Below are 20,360 nucleotides of genomic sequence, written 5' to 3' on the forward strand. Positions count from 1 at the left end.
CATATGGTTGGCACTGGCTGGGCTCTGGAAGGAGGCACACGCTGTACCGAGAGAGGACGAGCGACAAGAGGAGAGACGGCGAAGGAAGGAGGGAGGGTTTTTATCGTTCATGTCAGCAGGGATGAGGGGCGAGAGACACTGACAGACAGAACGGGAGAGAGAGAGAGAGGTTAGGACAGGAGGAGGAGGAGGAGGAGGAGGGGCAGCAAGAGACGCTAACTGCCTCTTAGGCGCTACTACGGGTACCAGTGAGGGGGACTGTGGCGGATCCTCAGGGCGCGGGAAAGACTCAGAGCCGCAGTGAAAAAAAATGGAGAGGGGGGAGGAGGAAGAGGGAGGCGTGCGGAGCGGGAGGATGCGCCAGGCGGCCGACCTGCTCGTTAAGTAGCAACGGTAACTCTCTCTAACCCCGTCCTTGCTTCCTCAGCTGAGACGTCTCCTCTGTGGTGACTGTGACGCTTCTGCTGCTGCGTAAACGATGATGATGATGAAGTACAGGAGTGTGTGTGTGTGTGTGTGTGTGTGTGTGTGTGTGTGTGTCCCCTCTTAATGCATGTGGAAGCGTGTGTGTGTGAGTGTGTGTGTAGTCCAAGTGATGTGAAGACAGACCGACCTGGCGAGCACACACCTCATCTCCTGCGTCCTTCGCCCTCAGTGTGAGGAAGTGTGTGTGTGTGTGTGTGTGTGTGTGTGTGTGTGTGTGTGTGTGTGTGTGTGTGTGTGTGTGTGTGTGTGTGTGTTTTGAGGGGAGGGTCCATTCGCTCCGATGCAGGCAGGTGTCGACCAGGTGTGTCTGTGCTGCCGCAGTGATGTGTGCGAACGCGTGTGCGCAGAGGAAGAAAAACGTGTGTTTGTAAGCACAAACACAAGAGTGTGTTAGCGTACGAGCGAGCGCACATGTTTGGTGTGTGTGTTTGGGCTGAGAGGAAGGGAGGCGGACTGTGAGCCGGGGGGGCGGGGGGGGACAAAAATGGCTACTTGGCATGCAGGTCAGGCTCGCCTGTCTCTCTGCTCGTCCCTCTCTTGCTGTTTCTCTCCGTCTTTGCCGTCTCTCTGCCTGTCTGTGCGTACGAGCGCTTTGGGATTTCAGCTGAAGTGATTGAGAAATATTGCGGGCAGTAATCACTGAGTCACGGCGCGTCAGGGGCCTGTTTGTGTTGGATGAGACAGGTTTTATTTCCAAAAAATGTCCGCTTGTTGGTGCATTAAATTATTTGCGGAGTGACTTGGCGGTAGATTTTTAGCCGCTCCAGTTTAAGGCGAGCAAACGAAGCGGGCGGGTGATTACGCGGCGCGCGGCGGCGTGCGGATGCTCAGATGTATTAGGGATTATAACACAATGGGTGCTTGACTTCACAATTATCAGCCATTAGTTTCCGTCACAATGATTGTGACAAGCACCTGTGAGAGCGGTGATAACATTAACGCCTGCTTCCCAGTTGTCAGCTCGTAATTATGAAGCCACCACATGGAAGTGCTTCAAAGTCGACAGCATGAAGTCAGCTGGAGGTTGTGGAGGTTGTCGGCTCTAAATCTTGTGAAATGATCCTTGACAGCGTTATTATCCTTCGCAGGGATAAGGCAGGAAGTGAAGGCGTGAGGGATGAATGTCAGAAGGACGAATGATCACAAACATTTCTGACACAATGTGGACGTTGGAGGTGATGATGTTCATTTATTAATCTCCAAACATACGGAATCCAGCTGCAACGACCAGCTGCAAACAGACGGGCTGTAAAGTGTTATCGTTTAATAGAAGAGACGACAACTTTATTGTCCACCAAGGTGGAAGACTGTTGTCAGCCCATCAGGCGCTTTAAAGCACGCTGCACATAGAAAACAACACCGACGGGAGATGAACCACAGTCAGTCAGTCAGTCAGTCAGTCAGTCAGTCAGTCAGTCAGTCAGTCAGTTTCCCTGTGGCATGAACGTCTTCTTCAGCAGAGGAACCTCCTGCAGAACGAGCCGTGTGAAGGTTCCTCTGTTCCCAAAGAGCCATTTGGTTCCTCTGATTAATTAATGACCAGCTGATGGCTCTCCCCAGTTTGCTCCTGTTTACTCTTCAGACTCCTGCACGAGGCCCGCAGTGACATTATACAGCAGAACTCTGTTAATGACACATTCACAGATTAGACGTCTCAGTTCTTCAGTTCTGCTGTTTTAAGCTCAGGTTTAGCAGCTCGGTCAGCTCAGGCTGACAGCAAACCTGGAGAGCAGTCACTTGATTCAGACTTCTTCAGTCACAGCAGCGTCATATGAGAGGCCAGCAGAGGCCACGTCTGCTGCAGATTCATATAAACCATCAAATATTCATGGTCCACTTTTGTGAAAAAGACACAGGAGAAGAAAGCATCAAGATGGCAGCACATGCCTGATGTGACTCTATCAGTGAAGAAACTGCCTGACAGCGTTTGTAAGGTTCATCTTCCTCTCCGAACTTTAAGCTCTCTAAGATTGATCCTTTCTTAATGTCTGTCTGTCGACTCTTTCTGTCTGTCTTTGCTCAATCAAACCGCAGTGAAAGAAATGCAGGAAGTCTGAACCAGAATCAATCATCAATAATCAAACTGTGTTTCCTGAAGCGTCTCTGAGTCCATGTGTTCATCTCCTTCATCCAGTCATGTGTTCACAAAGTGGTGAAAATGTTTCTCTGCTCAAAAACAATGAGCTCAGATTTGAAGCCTTCAATGATCTGAGTCCAAACAATTCAAATTCAACGTAAAGACTTTATTATTGTATTATTAGCTGATGTGGTTTCATCTGTCAGCCTCTAATCTGCGCAGTATGAGACAGAGGAGCGTCAGGAAATCTAATGTGGAGGCAGAATCTGTCTTTAAAGGTTTGGTTCAATCTGAGAGGACGGGCCTGATCGTTTAGTTTGGTCTGACTGCAGCTGATGGAGGTTTGGTGGCCTCAGATCAGCTTGTCCTGGTTTGGTCACTGGACTCAGAGGCCTGCAAACCGCACACAGCTCTGAAATCTGGGTCACCGCAGCCCACAGGCCTGCTGGTCTCCCTCCCAAAGCCCGTTTCTCTGCCGCTCCTCGCTCTGTAATCAGGAATAAAGTGAGACGGCTTTCAGAAGTTGCAACTGAGATTTCAGGCGAGAGCAGAGAAAATATTTGGGATCCAGGCAGCTCCCAGAACAGCTGCTCAAACATGAATTAAGTTCCACCTACACCTTAGTTTAATTATTAAGGGAGTTGGTTTTTTCAGACGCTCTCGCAGCATATGTGATGGAGTTTAGACGCTCAGAGTACATTAACACCTGCGCTCTGAATGTGGAGCCGCTTTAAAGTAAGTGGAAGTTAGTGTTTGCATTAATGCAGCCGCAGCGTCAAATCTACGCTCTCAGTTTCCCTCAAACTGTGGCAAATGGTTTGTTGTGACAGTTATTTGAGGATGTTTTCGACGTGGAAACCAAAGAGGAGCCTGTGACGACGCTGGGAGCAGTTAGAGTGGACGCCTCTTCTCTGTTTCCAGGCTCAAAGGTGAATTATCCCCTGTGGATGTGATGAGTCGGGTCAGAGTGTCGTTTTAATGACGCAGTCTGTTGCTGTCACAACAAGAAGGCGTGATGCTCCTTCGGTCTCAACCTCGGCGATGAGCCCTCGCTGTTTGTTCCTGTGTTTTCCATCATGTGTCAGATGTGACATCAGACTCTCAGCTCGAAGCCTATTGGGCTGTGATGCTGTCTGTACAGCGTTCGACTGAACCTCCAACAGACGCTAGCATTGATCCAAATACTGTAATGACATCAGTTCATTTCACCTGCATTGAAAACCCCTGATCAGACACAGCTTGTCTCAGATGTAGAAATCATTCGAGTCAAAGCGGACGTCACAAATCCCGTCAGAGCAGCCAGTTCCCATCATCCCCTCCTCACCCAGAAGCTCGTCCTGAGCCGTCATTGTGATTAATTGATGGCTGTTGTGTTGTTGAACTTCACCAACACAGACTGTTTTCAGGGGGCAACACCAGGCTAGTTGTGTGTTTCAGCTTAGTGAGATGATGAAGTTATTATTTGACGTGCAGTAATGAGTGTTTCCGTCTGCTGGTAACGAACCTTTAACCGCGGCATCAGTACGTTAGTGCGCTCTCTGCTCGCTGCTCAAACATGGGCTGAAATGGACAGAAGACTGAGACTGAATCTGAATGCTTGCCTTTTTGGAAAACAGCTGTTGTCATGCTAGCAGCTAGCAGTGTGGCTAAGTATTGGATGGATTGCCATAAAATGTGGCAGACATCAGTGCCCCTGCAGGGTAAGAGTCACAGCTTTGGTCGTCTTTACTTTTTAGTTAGCGCCATCATTTGGTCAACATTTTAGTTTGTCCAGTAAGTTTATGAGTGAACAGCTTGCTCATTCCCATTAGCCTCAGGTGTACTTTGTTTAGTGCATATTAGCTAACATTAGCACACTAACGAGCTAGGCTAAGATGGTGCACATCAGCATTAACGTTGTGAGCATGTTAGCGTTTTACTCAAAGGAAGGCTGTGCAGCGTCTCTGTGCTGCTAGCATGGCTGTAGACTTTAACACTGTGTGCTGTAGGTGCAGTTAGCTCAGCAGAGCAGAAGAACAGGGAGATATCGTACCCGAAAACGGAGTCGTTGTAGAGTATAAAACAAGCCCATGTCCGTTCTCCTGGAGGACAGCTGTCCACTCTGTCTCTGGTGTCGGGACTTTGAAAGAGACTCTGAACTGAGGAATGCTAACACCTTGTGTTTAGATGCATTTTCAGAGTAGCTGAAATTGTTCAGGAAATATTTGAAGTGTATTCGGCTTTTACTCAAGATGACAGAGTCTTGAGTGGGTTTCATGCCGGTCGTGACCAAATGTCAACCTGAAAGTGCAGCACGGTCTAGGTTGTCAAAAGTATGTGGACATCAGCTGCCACAGTCTCACAGCGTCTGTCCTGTGGGACGACGTTCATTGACATGTTGAACCTGCTGCTGTGGTTTGCTCCCATTCAGCCACAAGAGCATCAGTGATCATCAGCAGTCTGGCTGGTGGTCACGATCCAGTTCATCCCAGAGGTGTCGGATGGGGTTGAGGTCAATGTTTTCTACACCAAACTGGGAGATATGTGGCTTTGCAGGGCGGCACTGGAACAGACGACCCTCTGACCCTGAGTGTCACTGTGCTGTTTGACTGATTGTACTCTCCCCTGTCGTTGAGCCGGTTTGTCGTCCATAATTAACTGTTTCTGGAAATCGGTGAATCTGCTGAGGGGCTTCAGGATGCAGCTGGTGGCTCTGTTCAAAACACTGGAAGAGAGCTGATGCAGATCAAGACATAACTGAGAGAAAATGTTCACAGTCTGGTCACAGTCTGAGCGGGAGAAGGCCGATCGTCCGCCGGAGGCTCACCAGCTTTCATCCAGCAACGCTGCTCCCGCTGCTCCGTGCACGTTCTCCTGTTTGTCAGCGTCTTACTGTGGTGTGCTATGAACCTTTCCCACGGAAACACCAAAACCAGCAGTGCAGTGATCCTGATCTCCTGTTATGTGTGTGATAGATGTTCGTCCTCTGAGCCGCAGAGCTTCATTAAAAACACATCAGTGAGCCTCGCTGTTGTTCCTTCATCACCATGAACACACACACACACACACACACACACACACACACACACACACACACACACACACACATCGTCCTGCTGCCACAAACACTCCCTACAGCACCAAATATGGATTCATCCGCCGCTGAAAACAGTCCCAGCAAATGCTCTTAGATGAGACAAACAAAAGGGTCAAGATGAGAGAGGTGTGAAGGACCATAGAACAGAAATCAGCTGTGTGTATGAAGATTATGCACAGACTGTAAAAATACTGCTGCCAGTCTGATGAAACTCCCAATGTCATGTGTTGTATTTGAGAAAGTACTGTTGCACAGAAAAGACGTTGAGTTTCAGAGTGTGTTTATCTGTTTCCTCCTGTTTGAGTAACGTTTGATGGAAACTGCAGTCGGCAGCTGTTTGAGGAAAGAGTCGTGTTTTTGCAGCAGTGACGGGCTCGAGGCTTGGAGTTGGGAAGGAGTGAGTGATGGACTTTAATGGGATTTGCTGACAATAAGAAGCATATAGAATACTGTCTGAATGTTGGAGGCACTTGGCAACAGAGGAATTAGAGCAGAAAGATGGCTGAGATTGAGTTTATGCTTAGCTCTGATTGGTGAGTTGAGGGAAAGGAATCAGTCAGTTGGAACCAAGAAAAACAGTCCCAGAGCAGAAGTGCACAAACATGATCATAGAGCCGTCCACGTACTCATAACCCGTCGCAGCTTCAGCCGCTGCGTCTCAAACAATCAGACGGACGTTGACCTGAATGTCGGCTTCCTCCCAGCTCCTTAATCCAGCGTCGGTGCGTCGCTTTAATCCTGCTCCTGGGTCCACGCCAGCCGTGGAGAGAGCGCGACGAGAGTTTAGGAGCCGCCTGGGCCGACATCATTAGTGTGTGTGAAGTCACTGTAAACATTTGATTAATTGCTGAGAAGCAATTACAAGCAATTAAAGTCCTATTATGATGGCAGTGAAGGACAACGCGAGTTAATCTGGCTATCATCACAATAATTAGCCCATCATTTACTCAGCATACAAAAAAACAAGCCGTTTACTGGTTTGTTTGAGCTTTGCTTCAGTCTGTGGTCACTTTAAGTGAAGTGGAGGCGTTTAGGAGCTGCACTAAAACACGTCCGTTAAACCTCTTTATTGGTCACACTTTGTGGCACATCTTCTGTGGACACTGAGTGACGGATTCTGTCCAGCCGTCCGTCTGCCTGATCTTTTGTCCTGTTGTGTTTGCAGCTCAGCACATGAGAACATGTCTCACTCTGGATCCTTCTCCCCTCTTCTGTCCTCCCCGTCCCCTTTCTGTCTCCTTTGCTCTTTGTTTCTTCCCCCAGCAACAACCAAACTACTGGAGCTTCAAGGTCAGTGCCAATACTGTGTTTGTGTTTGAGCGTAAATCTGTCCCTCCGTGTGGGTTTGTCTCTAACAGGATAACTGTCCATTGTGTCTTTGTGTGCATGCTTGCCGTCTCTCCATGTTGGTCACATGTTGGCGCACTCTTTGGTGTTTAACTCTCTGTCCCTGCACGCTGTGGATTGATTGATTTGTGGCTGGCAGGAGGAAACCCTCCAGTCTCAGAAGAGCTAAGTCGTACTTACAGTAGAACTCCGCACTGCCGCTGTCTTGTGATTGGAGCTAATCGTGGAACGGTTATTGGAGTTATCAAACACAACAGGCCTGTTTCCTGCAGGAAGAGGCCAAACCGTCCGGCGTCTGTGTGAAGGACGATGTGTGGTCTAGTTTCAGCCGGCTGGAGCTCAGATTCCCGCTCAAACATCTCTGTCTCTGATGGTATAATTCAGAGCCCATCGCAGCCTGTTTCCACCCCCGTGGGTGGCTGCCCACACCACGTGTTTGCAGTGATTCACGTTGGTCTGGTGTTTGCTCGTCGACGGCCGGAGTTCTTTCTGTTGAAGAATCAGACGGTAACAACAAAGGAGGGGCTGCAAATATGGCGACAAGCGTGAACGAGATCGTCCTAAACCCACTGAGATGTTTCTTCAGTCACTGTGGAGAGTATGAAGTGAAGCTAGCAGCGCTGCCAGCAGGTCATCCTGTGAAATATCTCGAAATCTTTTGATTGATCGGCTCAAATCTTTGCACATGGATGGTTCCCAGAGGATCAATCTCATGACTTCTTTGATCTTCTGACGTCTCATGACGTTGACTGAGTGATAAATGGAGACTTTTCATGATTCGTGCCCTCAAACCTTTGCGCGCTCGCTGAGCAGCCTGCGTGTCAAAGGTGTAACATTGCCTTCAGGTGCCTGACTCACAGGTGTGACTGCGTTCAGCCCTCAGGCCAGTTACACCCGATTTACCGTCTGATCAGCTGAAGGAGAGTCTGAGCGGTCGCAGGTGTGTTAACAGTGAAAGATTCTCCACGCCTCTTCTTTCTGAGGGTAATATTAATGTAATCTGTACTGTATTACACCATTGACTTTACCTAGTGACAGAAAATGTGAGAGATGGGATTAGTTGGCATGAAGTGAAAACCATGAGCCAAGTTTAAGCCCACGCTGATACAAACACATGGTTAGCCTCCAGGATTTTTGCACCACTCGGCTGCCTCTGAAAGTGTGCCCACATTGGATTCCACCATCAAAACGAAACCTCGTTTTCAGTCGGAGGCAGAGTTTTTACCAAGCACTGGCAAGGCTGAGCTGTAAATAGTGTGAAATGCACAAGTTAGTCTGAAAATGGAGCCATTAGTGGTCATCAGTCGCTGCCAGAGCTTGGAGCTGCGGCTGTCGCACGACCAACTGGCTTCACGTTTTCCAAACTGGGAGCTTAACTCCCATTATGTGAAATGATAATACAGACAGGAATAACACAGTGAGTTCACTTCAAGTTTGGACCAGGTTCATCTCAGTAAATCCAGAGCGTTTGTTTCTTTGGAAGCGTGTTTGAGATCAGTTCCTCTGAAATTTAAGTGTGAACTGAAGCGCTGCGTCCAGTGACTCAGAGGAGGCTGCAGTTTATTAACAGGAGGAATGAAATCCTCCCAGTTACTGGGAAGAAGTTATGTGAAGTTTAGTGCTCTGAGTGAGCCACACAAACCTCCAAGCACCTGCTTTAACTGAGGTAGGACGTGTGTCGACCCTTAGAGTTAGAGTTGGCTCACAGATACGAGTTTACAAAGTTAAAATGCATGAGAGGAAAGGAAATGTTTGTGATTTCAACCTGAAATTCACCTCAGTGATTTCCTTCTCAAGCTAATGCAGAACTGTGTAAAGAGCAACGAAAGGCACGATTAGTTCACCTCAGATTGAATACATTATGCTCATTGAATGGACCCTTTGACCCCCGCGTCGGTGCGCCCAGAGGGGGGTCGTTCTGTGCGTATGCTAAGCTAAGCACTTACTGCAGCTCACGGTGTCTTAACCGTAAAATGAGTTGATTCCGTGGACGGCTCTTTGCATACCTGCTGCTGATCCAGCAAATACAAACTCTGCCCAAGGATTTCCTCCAATGCAACAACAGAAAGCTGCTGAAATAAATGAAATCTAAATGTTTTATAGATATTTTGTGAACTGTTGATGTTCTTTATTTTTCTTACTGTCAGCGAAACAATGAGCCCATCCTTCTCAGGAGTACTGTGTGTATTTGTACCTCAGAGCTCCACCGTTGCCCTTGAAACTTTTATAGTCCCATTAATGAGCCACGCTGTTGATGTAGTGTTCATTACCCTGAACACACTCACTGTCATTTAAATAGAGCACCGACGCTCACAGGGGCCAAAGCTTCACCAGCGAGGAAGACGAGCGTTCAAACAGCAGCCCCAGTTAAGGTAAAGAGGAGGAAGAAGAAGAGGAAAACACCACACGGCACACGTGAATGAATACAGATCCATGCACTGACGTCAATAAAGCACAGTGAATAAAACGAGTTGAAATACAGCAGCACGAAAAACGTGAAGTAGTCCCTGAACGCATCATATCAGCTGATTCAGCAAATCACTGAGCCTTTTTAGGGACAATCAAACTGTGTTTTTAAAGATTTGCATGTTTGGAGCAACAGATGAGCTCGTGGCTCAGAGTTGTATTGAGAGACTTCAGCAGTTAATTTCAGAATAAAAGCAGCTTTAATCCTGAAACACTGACACGACATCATGTCAGGAATCAGACGAGAGCCGAGGAGCCAGCAGTGCAGAGCGTCCACTTCATTTATCATGTGAATAATGTGACATGTTGTCGTTCGCTGTCGTCACGCAGCAGCAGCAGCTTCCTCCTCGCTCCCCTCGTCTTCAGCTCGTGACAAACACACATGATGGTTTTTTCTTCAGCCTGCCCTGTTTGTTGCTGGTCTGCAGCTCATTCAGGATTGGTTATCGCTCCCCTTCCTCTCAGGGAGTCGGGGGAGTCTCTTCTCCTCTTCTGATGCAACAGAAGCCCCTGCAGCAGTGCGCTGATGTGTGTGTGTGTGTGTGTGTGTGTGTGTGTGTGTTTAAAAGTCCGCCACTGCTCCCCTTTGATGTTTCATTGCTTTTCCAGCTCACTAAATGCACACACAAACATGGCCGATGCTCCCACAGCTCCATAGATTAGCAAACAGTTATGTTAGATGCAAGCGCACACACACACACACACACACACACACACACACACACACGCAGTGGTCATGGAAACTGTCATGCATGTTTGTGTGTGTGCATATGTTAAACACACATTTGAAGACTCCTCACGTGTCCTCCTCGTCCTCCTCGTCCTCCAGCGGGACATGCAGAGAGGATTGTGGTCTGGTGTGTGAGGTGAACGTGGACTCAGACACCAGCCTGCTGCTGCCTGTCAGAGACACAGAGGAGCTCAGAGCTGCACCACTCGCTGCTCTCAGAGCTCTCAGCCTCACTTACACAAATATTAATGCTCCATTTTGCGCCTCCTGTGCTCTTGTCTTTCTGTCTGGAGTGGCCAAAGTAATCACAACCCACCGTCTCCTCTGCTGGCCTCTGAGTTTAAAGGAAGGAGATCAGGGATCCTCCTGGAGGGAGTCTTCACGGAGACGACTCCGCTGGATTCTTCTTCTGCTTGTTAACGTAACCGTAGAGACAAAACAGAGGGAATAGTTGATTCAAAGAAATGTCTTCCCTGCGTCCTCAGAACGTTGATTTGACCCGAGCGAAGCCCATTTTCACGGACAAATGGACCATTTCCTGTCTGAAGATCAGAAGTTTGACAAGCTGAGAACTGCTTGATTGTTTTTAATGCCGTTATGTGGAGATCAGGAGTCAATCATCTCATTATCTCCAGATAAACGTTTTAGGACATCTTAATGTCGTCCACGTAGCTTTCAACCATCGACATTTTAAGCTGTCCGTCCCTTCGCTTGTTATATACACCTGCATAGAGCAAAGTGAACCGTTTGTACGTGAGAGGCTCCTGAGCCGTCGACTGATGAATCCTTTTGACGAGATGATGCCGTTTGTCCTGTTTTAGCATCATGTCTGTCTGTGGGTAAGGAGGTGTTGGAGGGATGAAGGAGAGAGTCATCTGCAAACATCCACCAAGACAAACTTGTCTGTCTTTTGACGTTTTTCTAAAGATTTGTGTGGCGTCAGGGTTTCTGGAGCTTTGCGAGGAGCTCGTCTGAGTCTCAAGTGTCTGATGTACAGGATGTAACCGAGGCTTCTTCTGTACCGGGGGCGTCCCCAGACCAGCCGTGCTTGTCCCAGCGAGCTAGCTCAACTCTAACCCATTCAGACAAATGCTTTTGTTGCCCTGGTGCTGTTTGGCTGTTGATAGGATGCTCGGTGGAAAATCGCTATTCCCCGATCTGACTCAGAGAATAGCGGGAGTGTTTTCCACCGCTAAAAGGCTTAGGAGTCCGGCTGCTGCAGCGTTCCCCGACTCACTGCGCTGAGGCACGTGGCCAGAGTCACTTATTGACACTTCGCTGCCATCTGCCAAGACTGCACGGCTCGCTTAGCAGGCTGCACGATAATACGGCTGAACTGGGTAGAAAGCAGTAACAGGATGAGAAGTTCCCTCTGGATTTCATGTGGAAGACATTTATCTGTCACTGTAGGGACGAGCGCCGCAGACTCGGACGGCTGCGCGGCTCGCAGGGTGTTTGTGCTTCTGTAGATCCAGTAAAAATCCAGTCTGCAGATGTCAAGGTCAAAGCCAGACTCCAGTCACTGCACAGAGAGTAGAGAGGCTCTGATCGACCCCGACCCCCCCCCGTTCAGCGGGGAATATCCGGGCAGGGAAGTGAACGAGAGGTTGCCCCCTCTCACTTAGAAACAAGTGCCCTTGAGCAAGGCAGTTAACCCCCAGCTGCTCCCGTGGAGCCGCTCTGTGGGAAGGACTGTGGACCGTGGCGGACGAATCACAAGTGAAGGTGTCATGTGTGCTCCTCGCCTCCCTCACCTGCCGCCCCCCCTCAGGCTGGGGTCTTAAAGACGTGCAGTTAGCCGCTCAGTTCATGTGATTTCACCAGCACACGTCATCTGTGGACTCTCAGGGACTCGGGCTCCCTCGGTGGAGGCTCTGTGGGAAGGAATGTCACGGTATGCAGCAGCGATGCCCGTGAAATCTCACAGTGGGGGGGTGTGGCAGCTGTGCGGGGGGGGGCATGTTACAGCTGTGAACAGCTGCCTCGTCCATCACGACCCTGTGTGCTAGCTGGTGGGAAATGTTGGCCTGACCATCCGATCTGCGCTTGAGAGGTGGAGCTCTGACCCTCAGCGTCCGTCTGCTGTTTGAGATCCTGTTCAGCTCTGAAAGCAGCAGAAAGAGCTGCAGGTGAACGTAAACACAAACCTCTGAAGATCTCATACATCCCAGCGTGGAGGAGAGCAGCTGATGGAGCTGAGGAGTGACCTCTCTTCACGCTTAGCAAGATGCTGCCAGTGGAGGACAGAGTCAGCGGCGCCGAGCAGAAGAAGGTATTTCACAGAAATCTGCTTCTCTTCACGTCAGCTCAGTGGATGTTCTGCATAAATCACAGAAAGTGTTGCTCTGTGGTCTCAGCATGTGGTCGAGGCTGCAAATGTGGATCATTATCGATTAGTTTTGATGATCGCTTTCCACTTTAACCCTGCTGGTGGGGTGACGTTGTCTTAACTTCCCTCCTTTCTGGGCTCTCACAGACTCTGTATGTGCAAAATTAATGATAAGTGCAAAATCAATAAAAACCCCAAACCCCTTTAAATGTGTTTCTCCTTTCGTCTGACCTTATTCAAAGCTGATATATAGAAAAGTTGAAGTGGTCGACCTTCACGCCACAGACTGAACCTGCAGATTTGATGAAGACCAGATACTTAAAATGACCATAAATGAGCCTTATTTCAAAATAATGAGGGGTCTCATCTTTCATGTGTTATTTGGGCCAAACCGTTATTCACAGGCAAAGACACGTCGTGATGTTAGTTATGTTTGGGCTAACTTAGACTCCATACAGACAGACCAATCTGTTGTATTGAACCATGTTTTGCATCATTTTCTGCAGCAAAGTCTGAAATGTAATTAGCTCAAAACATGTTTATCAGCAGTTACCACAAAATGAGGAAAGGTCGTAACTATCAGGCTGCTGGAAGGACGGTGAATGTGTCCTCTGAGCGGTCAGCGAGGCTCGTACGTTCAGCGTTAATAATCGTTGAGTTTCTCAAATGTCAAAAACGAGGACAGATCCTCGTCTCAGCTCCTCTGAGCCTGAGGTGACGTGTTCAGTTTACAGTGACGAACAGAGCAGCACGCGTTTGATGGAAGACTTTAATGATTAATCAATGACCACATCGTTTTTTATTAATGGACCAATTAATCAGACCGTCGTGCTTATTTTCACATTCTATCAGCACGCCTCCGTTCAGACTCACCGCCGCTCCACATGACGCTGCAGCACAGTTTCTCCATCAGTGATGACGTTTACCTACATACAGTGAAGGCACCACGCGCAGCCCTCTTCCTCTCTGACCCACCGGCTTGGTGTCACTGTGCTGTCGTGGTTCAGATTTGTTGAAGAAAACCTGAAACCTAACAAGCCGGCTTTGAAAGACGGGACAGCGTAACACTGACAAATGGACTGAGGACGGTTTCCTACATAAAAGCTCATTAATGGAAAGTTGACAGTTTCACTCCTGAATGCATCGCAGAGGAAGAGGAGGGCGGAACAAGTGGAATTATACACCTCATTTCATCGTCTTCTCTCACTGATTCCAATTCAATTTCAGGCTGCTGAAAACCGTGCGCTGCACTTTTTTGTTTTTTATCACACATCTTGCATGACTGTTCCTCCCTCATGAAATTCATAGAATCCGTCATGCAAGAACAAGAAAATAGACATTTTCCTGACTGCATGTCCTTAATCCTTCAGACTGATGGTGTTTTATGTGCGTTCTGTAGCAGCTGGTTCAGCTTTAGAGACCTTTGTGTAGTCTGTTGTATGGACGGATGAGTGTGTGAGGAGTGGGCTTCTTCCTGTCCAAACCCCCTGCAGTCCACACACCGTCCTACACTTGGTTTGTCTCTGTCAGCTTCTCGACATTCTGCCTGTTTTCTTACTCTCAAATAGGCATTTTTCTGCTTAGTTTATGGAGTCTTTGTCGAGGCCTGTTGCTAACCTGTCAGGACTTCCATTTCCGGCTAATTAGAGCTAACAGCTAAAGATGCTTAAGGACTGTCTGCAGCTGACTGCTTAATGTCTGACTGCTGTCAAAATAAAGACTCAATGGACACACGCAGTACATGATATGCTAACTTAGCGTGTGTGTGTGTGTGTGTGTGTGTGTGTGTGTATGGAACAGCTTTGTTTTTGTTCAGCAGTGTAGAAAGCCTTCATGGTGGAGTAACGGAGGATCAGATGAGTTTGTGTCAAATCTAAATTGGTTTGGATGTTTACTGTGTTTACACCAGAACAAACACAAAGAGTCGTGTCGGCCTGCAGGTCATGAAGGTTTTCATTGCAATTCATCTGCTGATTATTGAAGCTCATGTCCTCGAATCTCTTCTTTTATTTGACCAACAGCCCAAAAACCAACATTTTCACTTAACAGTCTTAAATGACAAAGAAAAGCATCAAATGTTCACTTTTAAGAGGCTGAAACCTGCGAATGTAAAAGAGTTTCTCATGGATTTGTGCTTCGTTGGTTGTTTTCAGTCCATGGTTTGGCTCTCAGAAGCCGTGAAGCTTCGTGAGTCGTGACAAGCTGCATTACTCACAGCGATAACGGAGGTTTTCCTCTCGGTGTCTCCTTCGGGACTTCCACATATTCTGTGTTTGATGCTGCTTTCATGCATCAGAAAACATGTTTCCTCAGTCAAATAAAACAAGATGAATGGAGCAGAGAGCAGATTCTGCCATTAATCTGCTGAATGTAAACGTACAAACTTCCATCCTTTGGTCCTGCGTGAGGCCTGTTTAAGGACGGTTCTCCTTAGAACTCTGTCCTTTGAATCTTTTTGGTTTTATTTCCATGTTTGATTCAGCATTATCAACCCTCTCAGACCTCATTTTTCCGCCTCTCTTGAGGTTGAGCTATTGCTCAAATCAATTTCATTTACACTTCAGTCAAGAAAATGTGCCGCGTATTCACACTGTGTTCCGTGAAATGTATGAATTCAGTCACTGAACAAGTGTGATTGTGGTGATTCTTGTCAACCATCTCCTGTAATGACTTATCACTGCAGCCCAAGTGGCTTCGATGTGACAGCTGCAGCGAGCGTCTCATCGGCGAATGAGTCTGAGCGGGAGATCCCGTGGGAGGACGTGTGGACTGTTTCTGCGTTAGCCAAGCCTGCGTCCTTTGTTTTCACCTGAAGAAATGAACCTCTGCGGCAAATCTACCAGAGGACGGAGACGAGCTGGAGGACGTATCACCCGTCCATCTTTGCTTTCCCTCCTCTGTTTGTTCTCCGCCCGGCGTTTGGTTTCTCCCGTGCACATCAGCTCCGGCACGCTCTCTTCTAACCTCTATCCGTCTCCTCTTCACGCTTCACTAAACACAAACTTTATAATTCCCTGCTGCTGCGTTCTTTTCTCTCCGCTCGCTCGATGCTGTGTGGTTGAAGGCAGAAGGTGTGCGGCGTCTGGCTGACAGGCGCACGCCGAGACCGTAAATCTCCAAACATATGAGAGGCAGCACACATAATCTGTCAGGCTGTTTCGGTGTTTGGAGACGAGTGTGTGTGCTCGTGTTGGTTTCAGCGTTTTAAAGACTCTCAAAACATTATTAATGTAGAAGCAGCAAAGCCCCGAGAGAAAATTCAGTGCAACAGATTGTAAGTGTGTGTGTGTGTGTGTGTGTGCTGCTTTTTATCCTTAATGTTATGTCTTTTGACACGATTAGTGTTTCCTGCATGTTTGCGCACACATGCATGGCTGCGTGTCATGCCTGCGTGCTCTCAGCTCGTTGTAGCCTCCAGAATCAAACGGCAGCCACACGACGAGGACGGAGCGAAGACCACAGATGCAGGAGGCGATGGGAGCTGCTCCACACAGCACTGTGGGAGCTCATTACTGTATTCTGTGGGCTGGAAAATGTCTGTCAGTGAGGATTCATTAAAAGCCAACCTGCTGCAGCAGCTCCTGGTCGTGCTGTAATGAGAGGTCCTTCACAATTTGGGCTCCCCGGCGGCTCAGATTGGACAGGTGAAATATCAGCGGTAATCTGCTTTACGGGCAGAGGCTGCGGCGATGGAGTTCGGCTTTGTCGCTGTCATTAGCATAACAATGCTCGTGTTCGCTCAGTTCTTTACGGAACGCTTGAAACCAGCTCGCCGTTGTCGGCGCGGGGCCAGAGTCCTGCAGAATAACATCCGTTCATTTTATCTTTCTTCAGAAACACTTCACTCTGCTGCTGCGTGCCCGGTTTTTATCGTCGCTTCCACACTCGGCTCTCCTCTAAAACTTAATTGAAGCGTTGTTCAGCAGTTGTTGTGCGTCATCATTAACGCAGGTGGACTGTGGCGTGTTGGGCCGTGATGCTGGCTGCGGTGGCTCTGTGTAACCTGGCTGCTGCTCTGTCTCAGACGCTTCGTTTTATCTTGAGGATTCAGGTTGGTTTTTGTTGAGCCTCTGCTGGTGGAGGAAGATGCAAAGGCTGCTTTGTCTGAGGTAAACTGTTCATTTGTCTGTGCCTGAGCGCCAAACGCTTTCACTCGCTGTTTTGTGTCTTTGCATTGATTTCCTGAGGCCATTTTGTTCTTCTTTTGTTCGCGTGTTCTACATTTTTTTGGTGTCAACTCATTGATTACTGTACACAAACGTCTCAGCGTCACCTGCTCTGTCTGTCTTTGTCTCTGCACTCTGCTGGTGTTTTCTCTCCAAACTTCTTATCTGGTGTCTTGCAGACTCGCACGCCTCGTGTGACTCGACTCAGCCCGACACAGCCGGCTCTCGCTGACCAGGCCAGCAGGGTATCCTTTGCGTCAGCTGAAAATCTGGAGACCATGTCGGAGCCTGATATCCCCATCGGCTTTAACCGGATGAACCGGCTTCGCCAGAGCCTGCCGCTGGCCCGCTCGTCCAGCCAGGCCAAGCTGCGAGCGCCAGGTCAGACCGCCGTCTTTAAGACACCGCAGAGGTCAATGTGTCCCTCAGCTGCAGCAGAGATCATTTCAACACTTCATAGTCTGCACATCCGAGAGTTAGCCTTTCAGTTGGTCACTTAGGTTGAACGTAGTCACGTGCACATGTGCATGAGCGGCGCCCGTGTCGGGTTCACTTCATTCTGCCATTAACCAGGAGCTGACCGGTTAACGTTGGTCTGCGTCTCCCAGTCAGTCGAGTCCTGGAAGATTTCAGTGTCCTGGACAAATGGGAGAAATCCAGCTGCAGTATTGTCTGTGTTTGTGGAGCCTGCTTTCTCATGCTTTTGTGTGAAAGTGACTAATGGGGACAGCAATTTTTGAAATTGGTCCAGTATTGAACGAGATCGCTCAGCCGGCAGCTGTAATCCCTCTGGCTGTTTGCAGCGTCTGTACGTCCAGTAAAGGTGGTTTCTGCCTCTGACGGGCTCAGACTGGAGCTAACAGCTGCATCAGCGTCAGAGCTGCTAACGTCCTCGTCACCGTCGACAGTCTGCATGTGAGGTTTTATTTCAGACACGCTACATTAACTTTGGCAGTAATATTAGATTTGACGTCGTCAGTGACACTATGTTAGCGGAGAGGATGAGGATGAGTGCAGATTAGCAAGCATGCTAACACAAGAAGAGAGAAAAGATGGAGACCAACATTATCAATGTGAGCGTGTTTGCATTGACGTTAGCATTTAGCTCCAGCGCCGCTGTGCTCACAGAGCTGCTTTGTCTTGTTCATTCAGACAGTTGAAGTGAAATGATTAGAAGAGCTGCGTTGTTGCTGACACTGTGGACCCTTCAGTCTGACTCACCTGCAGAGCAGCCGCCGTGCATGTCATGTTTCACACACTTTACCTGAAAGACTCAGGCTTCAGTGCTTCTGCTGTCGCCTGATGTGACAGAGGAAGAGGCGGCAGCGTCGTTTGACACAGCTTCCTGCGACGTGCTCATCTATCCTCCTCCTCTATCACTCATCTCTATTTCCACTCACAGTTCAGCCTTTGTGAGACAAGGCCAAGTTTATAACAGCTGCCATGTTGTTTCTCCGAGTACAATGACGCGGTGAAACAGAAGCTCGAGGACTCGACTGGTAACGTTCAGCGTTTGGAGTCGGCGCCTCCTCAGCTGATGAGTCAATCCATCCCCGTTCAGAGGTCACTGCTCCCTCACTTTGCCTGTCCCGCGTCAGCCGTGGTGACTGTGGACTCCTCCAGCCTATTGACGACGTCGCTTTGATTGACAAGCTGAGAGCCAATCACCGTCCATGCGTGCAAACGATCAATCTTGTTTTGACAAGCAGCAGTAAACAAGATGCATTAGTTGTGTATGAATCACTTATTTGAGTCGACTGAAGGCGTCGAGTGTTAGTGAACCTGGTCTGACCCGAGCGTCGAGGCGGCCGGTCGTCCTTCCTGTCGGATCGTGAACGTAAACAGAGCCGTCCAATGCTGCCAGCTACCTGTCCTCTTTGATTAATGGTTTGGGCGAGAAGCAAAATCATCCTCCTTCAAAGTGTCCATCTCGCACATTAGGAGGAGGATGATGCATTTGCAGGAGTTAGAAAACGTGGGACAAAGTGCATCCAGTGATGGATTGGACTTGTTGGCGGAGCATCTGTTTCACAAACTACCTGCAGATTGTTGAAGGTGTATTCATGAGCAATACTGCAAACAGTGGTTTTCTGGCGGAACGCATCATGTAGCCACACAAAAAGCTGAAAATAGCTTTTCTTAATGGAAGGATTTTAAGCACCGTGTGTCACATTTTGTTTGGTGTTTAAACTGTTGAAGAACATTTGTCATTACTGGACACACAGCTGAGAACCTTCACTTCGCTCTCGGTGCTTTGCAGCTTCCAGGTGGATGATAATTGTGTGTGGTTTCATGGGACTTTACTGGTTCAGGTGTGAAACACATCATGGCCCAGAGGAGAGTTCGTGTTCTCAAGATTGGATGTTATTCAGCAGAAGTTACAGGAAATATTTACACTCTGATATTTCTCACGTCATATGCTAACAAACTAATTAGCAGCTGTGAACTCTCCAGGTGTATGTAGCATCAGTACGACAGCAGCCACAGAAACGAGCATTTTGAGGTGAAAATCTTCCTCCGCTCTCTGTTTTCATCCCTGACTCTACACTCCATCACCCCTCTTCAACCATTGCGGGTCTCCCTCATTGCTCCTCCCCATCCATAAATGCAGGGATCTTGTTCCTCCAGCTTGGGGAGGAGACTCGCAGGGTGCACCTGACCCACGAGCTGACCAGCCTGGACACTCTGAGGGCCCTCATCGTGCACATGTTCCCCCAGAGGCTCACCATGGCCATGCTCAGGTACGCCTGCCCCACATCAAGCTGTTTGTGTGAGTATATGTATGTGCACAGGTCTTTGAGCTGTGTGCAAGCCCACTGATTGGCCGCGATGTTTCCTGAACATCTGCACCGCTACACAGCCGTTTTTAGGGCCGTTCTGTCTTTTCTGTGTGAAGCAATCACTTGATATATAAAGCACTTTGAGCTGCAGCTCCTGTATGAAAGGTGCTCTACAAATAAAGATTATTATTATATTATTATTATTATTAGTAGTAGTAGTTGTACTACACTGCAGGATTTATCAGTCAATCACCAGGTGAGCAGTCCGAGTTGCAGTTTCCTCCTCAGACACTCGAATAAATAAGTTTTGTAAGCAGGTGGAGGATGAAAGCAGCAGAGACACAGATAGAAATCAATAAAGCCAAAGGAAGTGTGAAGTAACCGCCGTCAGGCCACAAGTGGACATTCAGAAAATCTGAGCTTAAGAATCACGAAATGACGAGTTCAAGTCAAACTGGATTCTCCACATAGTCTGAGCGAGGGATTCTGAACTACCGTGACACCACATGCTCATTCTTCCATTCTTCAGAGGATGAAAGCATCTCTGGACGTGTTTGTGGAAACAGCCTGGAGCCTCTGAGTGGGCGGGTCCTGTAGCTCGCTGTGTTGGAGCGTGTCATTGCCCTGAAGAGCTCAGCCATGTTTACAACTGAGCTTTTCCTTTTTCAGTGTTCATGATGTCATCTGTCCTCTCACAGCGTTCGGTATAACCCAGAAAGTGGAAGCTAGCAGGCTAGGCTAACCAGCACGCTAACCTAGCATGCTGATGTTAGCATTAATTCCCTCTGGACTTTTTGATTGGTTCATGTTATTTCATCACCTGCTGAGTCGTCTGCTGTTGCCGCACACTCGCAGTGATCGTAGCACGTTATGCAGACGAGGAGTTAGCGTTAGCATGTCTCA

General features: G+C 48.4%; 1 protein-coding gene across 10 annotated transcripts in view; it reads left to right on the forward strand.

The window, feature by feature from the left end:
• srcin1b (SRC kinase signaling inhibitor 1b) overlaps positions 1 to 20,360 on the forward strand; it is a 74,752-nt gene that overhangs the window by 32,444 nt on the left and 21,948 nt on the right. For 9 of the 10 annotated variants that reach the window (XR_013079298.1, XM_076760168.1, XM_076760167.1 and 6 more), the window contains exons 3-5: positions 6,903 to 6,929; positions 16,857 to 17,058; positions 19,289 to 19,418. Coding sequence is in view for 9 of the 10 variants with exons in the window: in XM_076760168.1 (XP_076616283.1) it covers positions 6,903 to 6,929; positions 16,857 to 17,058; positions 19,289 to 19,418 (359 nt within the window). In the remaining variant the exon portion in view is untranslated. Of the gene's footprint in view, positions 1 to 14; positions 394 to 6,902; positions 6,930 to 16,856; positions 17,059 to 19,288; positions 19,419 to 20,360 lie in introns of those variants that run through there. The other variant, XM_076760176.1, reaches the window with a different exon arrangement.

The sequence above is a fragment of the Chaetodon auriga genome, chromosome 20 (genome assembly GCF_051107435.1).
Source record: "Chaetodon auriga isolate fChaAug3 chromosome 20, fChaAug3.hap1, whole genome shotgun sequence".
NCBI lineage: Eukaryota > Metazoa > Chordata > Actinopteri > Chaetodontiformes > Chaetodontidae > Chaetodon > Chaetodon auriga.